The sequence below is a fragment of the Poeciliopsis prolifica genome, unplaced genomic scaffold (genome assembly GCF_027474105.1).
Source record: "Poeciliopsis prolifica strain line A6 unplaced genomic scaffold, Auburn_PproV2 SCAFFOLD021, whole genome shotgun sequence".
In the NCBI taxonomy this organism is placed as follows: domain Eukaryota; kingdom Metazoa; phylum Chordata; class Actinopteri; order Cyprinodontiformes; family Poeciliidae; genus Poeciliopsis; species Poeciliopsis prolifica.
In genome coordinates this window covers 4,434,813-4,442,736 of record NW_026562396.1, presented here as the reverse complement: position 1 = coordinate 4,442,736, position 7,924 = coordinate 4,434,813, and the positions used below count along the sequence as shown (strand labels likewise).

Below are 7,924 nucleotides of genomic sequence, written 5' to 3'. Positions count from 1 at the left end.
TGAGCTCTTTTTCAACACATTCCAGGCCTTGTAGCACAAAACAAGTGAGTGGAGGCTTCAGTGTGTCCTACTTGTTTATTACTGTTTTACATTGTGGGTGCAATAAAAAAAAAAAAAAAAAAAAAAATCCTGCGTCAAGCTTATTTTACAGAATCTTTCTTCTATAAAAGGCTGTCTAAGTGGGCAGTCGGCAGGAGAAGCTCTCAGGTCTCTGTGACTCACCTGACAGCCACCGTGGATCCATCTCCTTATCAAAGCCCACTCACAGCTGTCTCACAGGGCCCTCTTGTTTCCAAAGCGTGTCTCGCATAATGCATGTGCACCTTATGCAATGCAGGAGCACTTGTTTGGGTTTTTGAGATGTTTCAACAGACGGCCCTTCAGCTCACACAAGCAGGAAACCCTTCAGGGCAATGCTGGGGCACTTCGCAGCATGATTTAGGTAAGTATGACAGAAGTTAAAGTTGTTGTGAAATAATGTTTTGAACTTTGCTAAAATCATCATTAAAAAAATCTTGAAAGTAAATAATAATACTCCACACAAAAATGAGATAAAAAGTGTTTTTTACACGATGGGAGAAAATCGTGCGACTCATGTACAGAGGCCTCACTCTTCCTTCCGACCCTTACAGGCTCAAGTCCCTTTGACCTTTGACCTTTACCGCATATCGCCCCCACTCTCGTTCCCCACTTGTCTATGGACATGCTGCAAAAAAATAAATGGCTCTGTACTAAAATAATAATTGTTTTAAAAAAAACAAAGAGTAGCTTCTGGATTTTCACAATGTTGCATCACTTTTTTTTTTTTTACTGAATACATTAATTGTTGGAGGAAAAAAAAAATTTAAAGGTATTTCTCAATTTATAACTTCCACCAATAGTTTTTCCTTGTATCTGCAGTCAAATAATTTCAGTGGTTTGAAATTTGTTTAGGAGACAGCATCACCTAGTGGCAGACAACAACAAAAATAATACACATGAAATATTGACTGAACGAATCAGTCGGTTTGGTCTTAGCGCGTTTTATTCCCCAAAGGCTGAAAATAAACTAATTCCGGTTTAATATACCCATAAATGTCTCAGAACATTTGTTTCCTGTTGTACATTTCAGTGAAGTGGTAAGTAAACACTGTGTAATAAGTTACAGAAAGAACTACTGGCAAAATTAAGTACAGGGAGCCTTTGCACAACACAGAGAAAAGGTACTTGAAGACACCTGTTTTATAAAGTACAACAGTGCACATTAGAAATATGCATCAGCACAAACAGACATCGCGAGTTGGCCTCATTGAAAGTTGTGTTGCTGTATTTGTTGTCTTAGATGTGCAACTTCTGCACTACAGGCAGCTTAGTTGCACAAACAGAACATCAGTATATAGACAACTTACGACAACAAAATACAATGTTAGGCCCAAAAAACTTTTTTTTTTCTTTTTGCAAACAGAATTGCACGTGTATATATGTACAGAGATTCTCACTTACACACAGCATTCTCACTTACACACACACACAATACTCCAGGCGATCCGAGGCACTGCATCCATTCACAGAAGTCCAGTCCTTCCAGTGGCCTGAGGTCTCCCTGGTTCTTTGTACCTGTATGGCAGCATGGAAAGTTCAAATGTAGTAGATGATCTCCGGTATCTGACCGTCCTCTACCGACGTGCCGTTGTTGTTTCCAGGTGAGCTAAAGAACAAAAACGTAGTTTTGGTCCCAGTTGTTGATTCTTGGGTCACTTTCTTTAACCCCTTAGTGCCGTAATGAGAGTCTGGACCCTGTGAGGTGAAACACGAATCGGTTAGTTCAGGTTTCCGCCATAATTTCTTCTGACGAAATGCTCAGGCTAACCTTTAGGGTGGCGCATGCAGTGTAGCTGATATTGGGCAGGATCTCCACAGGCTCTTTAAACATCACTCGGAAGGTGTTTCCTGAGCCGTCGCAGCTGAAACCGGTATCATTCTGGCCCAGTGTGATACGTTTGTCACTCTCTAAGATCTGAAAACAGGAAATTATTGATTTGTTATCAGAAGCCTTGCATGTTTTGTCTGTATAAAGAAAGAAAGGTTATTGATGGTTTAACAAGCAGGGTGGTTTTAGTTCTCTCCATGTGGCCACGCAAGTACTTATTTTCATTAATAAATGAAATCAGCATTTGAAAAATGTATTTACCATTTTGTCTTATAATAAAATTTGCTTTGCAAGTTGTCCTTCAGGGACAAAACTGATGTGACAAAAGGTCCCAGCACAGACTGGACTTCTTTTAAAAGGTCAAGCTGTTTGGGTTATGCAGCAGGTTACTGATTGTCTTTTGAAAGGAGGTTTAATCAGTTCTCACCTTTGCTTTATCATTTGCTCCTGTTGCCTTTTCTTAAAAGTTAAAACACTATGGAAACATTGCAAAGATTGATAGTGAAGTCCCTATTTTCAAACTACCAGATTTGTATTAAGCAATAAAAAAAAAGTCACATCTATAAGTGAAAATATGATCAGTTCTTCTGGGTGCCCTCTTCAGAGGATTAAAGCTGGAGTCATAAGGTAACTAAATCTATCTATGTAAGAGGTTTGCAAACTTTACAATCCGAAGAGCCATTCTTGCTCTCACTCCATCTTAATAAAACTTTTTAGAGCCACAAATATCCCATGACCTTTTGAGAAAAGACATCTTGTAATTTCTACTGCATTGTCTTAAATTACCAATATTTTATTTATATGTTTTGGGGTGTAAAACAAACAAACAAACAAACAAACATAAAAGTGACAAGAGGATGAATATATTTTCTTCCATGGGATGTTTTTATGGAAAATCTGCAAAAGAGTTTTCAACCTAATGACAAAAAAAAAAAAAAAAAGATTTAAAAACATGTTTCTGGTACTAATAGCGACATTGTGCTCTGGAAATAAATGCAATTATTCCATGAAAATAACCCTCCTAAAACCGATATTTAATCTAGATTTAAAAATATTAGCTGGTTTATCGTTTTTAGTCATGCTATTCCTGCTGGACCAAGGGTTGAAGGCCTTACCTGAATGTTGACCTGATAGTCGGTGGGTCCATGTATTGAGCCATATAAGCCAAAACCCACGATGGATATTCTTCTGTTAACATTAAATCTACAGAGAAACGTAAACAGGAGAACAGTTATTAAAACGAACCACGGGTTTCATCCCGGTGTCGACTAACGAGCGTAAGCTGACCTGATTCTGTCGCTGGTGCCGCTGTACCCCCACCGGCTCTCAACCTGCTGGAATCTATTAATGCTACACTCCTCCCCCCTGAGGCAGCAGCGAGGCCTGTCAATGTAGTCGACCCGTGGTTTGGGGTTTACTGTAAAGTGTAAAAACAGATTTACCACCTCCCGATCGAACAATATTCCAGATTGGGCAGGCCCTGTCGCACAAGAAAAAATATCAAACTGGTTTCTGTGGTTGGAGCTGTATGGACACATCAGGAAACATGAAGAACTCAGCAGATCAGTGATGGCTGATCTGCTCAAGACCCACTGACAACCAAACGGTCCTTCTGCCAGGACACATACCGGCTGCGAACTCTTCGACGGTCATGAGCGGGAAGCGGATGAGCGGGAGCGCTTTTCCCAGAACCTTCTGCTTGTTCTCTGAGGTCGGGGGAAGCTGTTGTCTGTAACACTCCGCCTCTGCCCAGCGGACCACTGCTTCGAACAGACGATTCTCCCTGATGCTGAGTGTGTCTCTCTCCAACACTGCACATAAAGTATCTACACACACAAACACACGGTGCAGCTATACTTTTAGATCCCACAACAAAGTGGCGGAGCAGCAAACACAGAGTGAAGGAGACTCGCATACCAAGGTCAATATCAGTGAAGCCCTCTGCGTTTATTGCGTCTGCTGTGCTTTTGTCGATGGTGTCCAAGCAAAGCGTGGCAAGCTGAGGCTCATCAAATAACCTCGCCTGTGAAATAGAGCAGAATATTCAGATTACAGCCATTCGTTTTGTTAAAGGCTGGCTGCAGCAATTAAATAATGCGCAACATTTGAATTTTACCAGCATGAAAAACTAACACAAAACCATGCCAGTGATGAAATACGATGAATCAAATTAAACATTGTAATTTCATTGGAGATGCACCAACCAGGCACTTCATGGGGAATTTCCAGTCTAAGCTGCCATTTACCCCCAATTCTACAAAGTGCAAGACATGAGAAAAAATGCACTGCTGGTTTTTTGAGAGATTATATAACAAACCTACCTCTGTTTCTGTCTCTAACCCTCGTCTAAATTTGATTTAAGTATCTAAGTTTTATAAGGCATTTTTCTGTTGCTTTAAGTGAAAAAAATTCCAGTAGAATCTATCTAATCTTTTTTCAATTAATACTAAGAAATTATTGACTCAAAACAAGTGGAAATTTTATTCGTAACTTAATTTTGTCTTATTTCAACACTACACACATATTTTGACTAGAATCTAGACTCTTAAATACTTAAGATTTTATGTTTTAGCTGTGTAAACACTATATTGACTGAAAATGTAGTTTTTTTTTCAGTTTTAATGCATTTTATAAGAAAAAAGAAACAAATTTTCACTATCTGACCCACAAACCAAGAGAAAATTTGTTAATTGATGGGTTCACCTATAGACTAAATTACTCCATATATTGTGATACTGTGATTTGTAACAATACTGTAGTTTTGAGGGAAACGTATAATTAAGCTTAAAATATAATGAAATTACAACAATAAGAACATGCACTTCCTTTTGGACTGACCTACTAATTTAGGTTTTAAGGATGTAGCAAACACTTGCAGAAACATAGGCCACAAGTTCCTTACTGGAGCTGATATATTTTTATCTAACAGCAGAAGCACATGTCCCTAATGTTATCTAATTTTAACTTAAATAAAACCTAAGAACTATAGATATATACATATACAAGAATATAGTCAGTGTATCTTATTTTTCATGCATTTAATAAACAAGTGGAAAAAATTTTCTTTAGTGTGTGACCTGATAATCAGAGCCAATTAAGGGATAATAAGGAAAATCCTTCAACTGCCATTGGTTCACTTGCAAAAATTACACTCGGAAACCACTACTGGGACTGTGTGATGCATAGGTTTTGTGAAAGAATCTATGTTTTACATTGTAGTCCGTCAAGATGTTAAAGAAATATCAAGCAACTGTAGAACAAAATGTTGAAACCTGAAGAAATAAACACAAAATAGAGCAGCTAATGTAATTAAACACCTACATGGAAAAACTGAGAGGCTCTTAATATCCCAAGAAAATATAAATGGAGATTAGACCAAGTGACTTATGTCTTAAAACAACCACTAGTTAATAATGGCTTTAGAAAGAACATTATCTCACGCTTGAGTAAAGGCACTTTGCATCCAAGAGCAGTGTTTACATTGTTCAGTGTTTTTCGTTCCTCTACTATCATATATTGACGACACAGCTGCGTTGACTGGCAGTAACCTGAGTGAGAAGCATGAAGGCGTTGTCGGCTCTGAGGTGCTTGGTGAGGAACTCCACACAGTGGCCCTCCAGAGCTGGGACTGCATATTTCTTCGCTGTGTACAGAGTCGTCATCACAGTCTCTGGACCAATATGGACCACGTCGGAATACAGAAACCTACAGAGCAAAAATATAAATAGTAAGAACAAGAATAAGCATTTTTCACCAAGCTACCCTAAGCTTCAAATTCAAATGTGAAGAAAATCTATATTTTCACATGTATTTGGTTTAGGGGTGGGCATGTATCTTTTATTGTGATAAACACAATAAGAATTTTGATTTTGATTCTAGTTAATGTCTAAAAATACTGTATATATTCTCTAGATCATTATTTTTAGACTCTTCTCCACTGTTTGCTTTAATAAAAGCATCAATACATTTTAAAATGTAATTAAATGTAGTTAATGTGTGCTGTTACTTCTTTATGTGACTGGTAACCTAAAGAAGCGCATTATAGATGTGTATGTTTTTTAAAAACAGTGTTTGAGTTCGTGGGGCTGTGACTGCTGTGTCTTGCAGCCACAGCCAGGAAGTTGTGTGAAAAAGAAGTATTAAGTAGTTTTTCTGGTCATGTTTGTTGTTACTACAATTAGGCCTGTCACAGTGAAGAATAAATCAATTAAGTTATCACACGATAACTTAAAACAAGCTCAATAATTTCCATTTGCATGATTTATTGTTTTCCTCCTTTCTCTTTCTTTCTACAAGAAACTGGTCTTCATTCTGGTGCTTCGGTCTCAGCCAGACATTTTTTAAGAAAAATGTTGTCTATAATTTATAAATTTAAAAGACTTTATCATTTATTTTATTTAATTTTTTGTTTCTGTTGTTTTACTTATTTGTTTTGGATATTTAAAATGTCTTCCAGTTCCAGTGTTAAATGTTCATTAGAATTCAAAGTTTATTGATCTTTCAGAATGTGTTTTTCCATTATTATGCCATTGCCGTTTTGTTACCCGAAAATGGTCTCAAAACAACAATATCATCGTTTTTTGCTGATACCTTCTGGGACGATTTATCGTCCAGCAACATTTGCCATCGTGACAGGCCGAGTCACAATACTACCACAAAATATTGTGATGAAACTTTAGGTCTACGTATCGTCTACCCTTACATTTTGTCATATAACAAAAGATTCAATGTATTTCATTAGGATTTCCAACAATAGATCAAAACAACGTAGTGCAGAAATGATCTAGAGTTTTAAACTGTGTTACAGGTTCTCCCATTTTCTAACACGCTTATCCTCGCAGGGTCTCGAAAGAGCTGGTGTGGAAACAACTTGTGTTAATTTGTTCTTAAAGTGACTTTTTCTGTTTTTTCTCTGTGCATTCCCGGTGTGCAGCACTCTGAACGCTGTGTGGGGGTCTGGGACCACCCGTCCCACCTTACCTGAGCAGGGCCAGGAAAGCTGCAGGCTCCACGTCAGGCAGCTCTATTTCAGCCGAAGTGGTGGCCATCCCCCCGTTGAACATGGCATCAAACACGGCGCTGCCAGCGGCCAGGACGAACTTATGAGCAGGTATCCTCTGGGCCTGTCTGCCTTTCCCGACGACGAACCTGACGTCGCTGAGCAGCTCGTTGTTGAAGAGGAAAGCGAAGCGCTCCTTCAGGGAGCTCTTCGTCGCCTGCCAGTTGTAGACGGGCTCCCGCTGTAGGCCGAGGCCCGGCGGGGAGGCGGACGGTGCGGGAGCCGAGGCTGGCATGTTGCACAGAGCCGCTGCGGCTCCGCATTGTACCGAGTTGGACGGAGCCTCCGGACCGCTTTGGTTCGACGCCAATCCGCCTCCGCTGGCCATGACGAGCCGCAGCAGTGTTTCTGCCTCTGATCCTGCAAACAGCAAGGCGCTAATGATACCGTGTCGCGACAGCAGAGGTGATTGGTTTATTTACGTATTGTCCATCGCGCAGGAGGCCATTGCTCAGGTTCTTCGGTTGCTAAAGAGACGCACTTCCTACAAAACACATTTTCCTCGTTTTGGATTGGACGGCGTCTGGCCTCGTTTAAGTCTCATTACTGCCCCCTGGTGGGCTCCTCTGTGTAGTTCCACAAATTTCAACACAGTCGTAAATAAATATATAAATAGTCCTCAATTTTCATGTTTATTTACATTACGTGTACTTTTCAGTTTTGCTAAATCAGATATTGCATATGCATATATTAAATATATGGATATATAAAATTCTGAAATATTGAAATAATTAAAGATTCGTTTAAGATAATGATTTTTGACATATTTATCTAACTCTGAATTGAAGTTACTGACTCAAGAGTAGAATTAAATATATTTTTTTACTTTGTGCTTTTGTTCTTATTAACTGCATTTGAATCATTATAGTGTGTAAATGTTTATTGAGCTTTTTTATTGTTACGCTGCACTTTTGGAGATGATGCCTTGTGTCGTTTTTTATAATCCACGACTAGAT

General features: G+C 39.0%; 1 protein-coding gene across 2 annotated transcripts; it reads right to left on the bottom strand.

The window, feature by feature from the left end:
• Positions 1–983: 983 nt before the first annotated feature.
• On the bottom strand, positions 984–7,472 carry LOC129369669 (BTB/POZ domain-containing protein 1-like). 2 transcript variants are annotated; one of them, XM_055045229.1, is made up of 8 exons: positions 6,890–7,472; positions 5,458–5,614; positions 3,827–3,932; positions 3,538–3,735; positions 3,197–3,389; positions 3,025–3,112; positions 1,850–1,996; positions 984–1,776 (listed from the first exon to the last, which is right to left on the bottom strand). In XM_055045229.1, exons 1-8 carry the CDS (start codon positions 7,294–7,296, stop codon positions 1,618–1,620), a joined length of 1,455 nt encoding a protein of 484 aa, XP_054901204.1. In that variant the 5' UTR covers positions 7,297–7,472; the 3' UTR covers positions 984–1,617. The 2 variants fall into 2 exon arrangements, with proteins under 2 accessions (XP_054901204.1, XP_054901205.1); XM_055045230.1 differs by having other exon boundaries at positions 3,197–3,326.
• Positions 7,473–7,924: the final 452 nt, after the last annotated feature.

Bases quoted from the DNA above. Each gene is read 5' to 3' on its own strand.
- LOC129369669 (XM_055045229.1), bottom strand. From the start codon at position 7,296: ATGGCCAGCGGAGGCGGATTGGCGTCGAACCAAAGCGGTCCGGAGGCT. The intron at 3,933-5,457 runs GTTACTGCCAGT...TCTATTTCACAG, and splicing joins CCTTCATGCTTCTCACTCAG to GCGAGGTTATTTGATGAGCC. The intron at 3,113-3,196 runs GTCAGCTTACGC...GTTTCTCTGTAG, and splicing joins GGCACCAGCGACAGAATCAG to ATTTAATGTTAACAGAAGAA.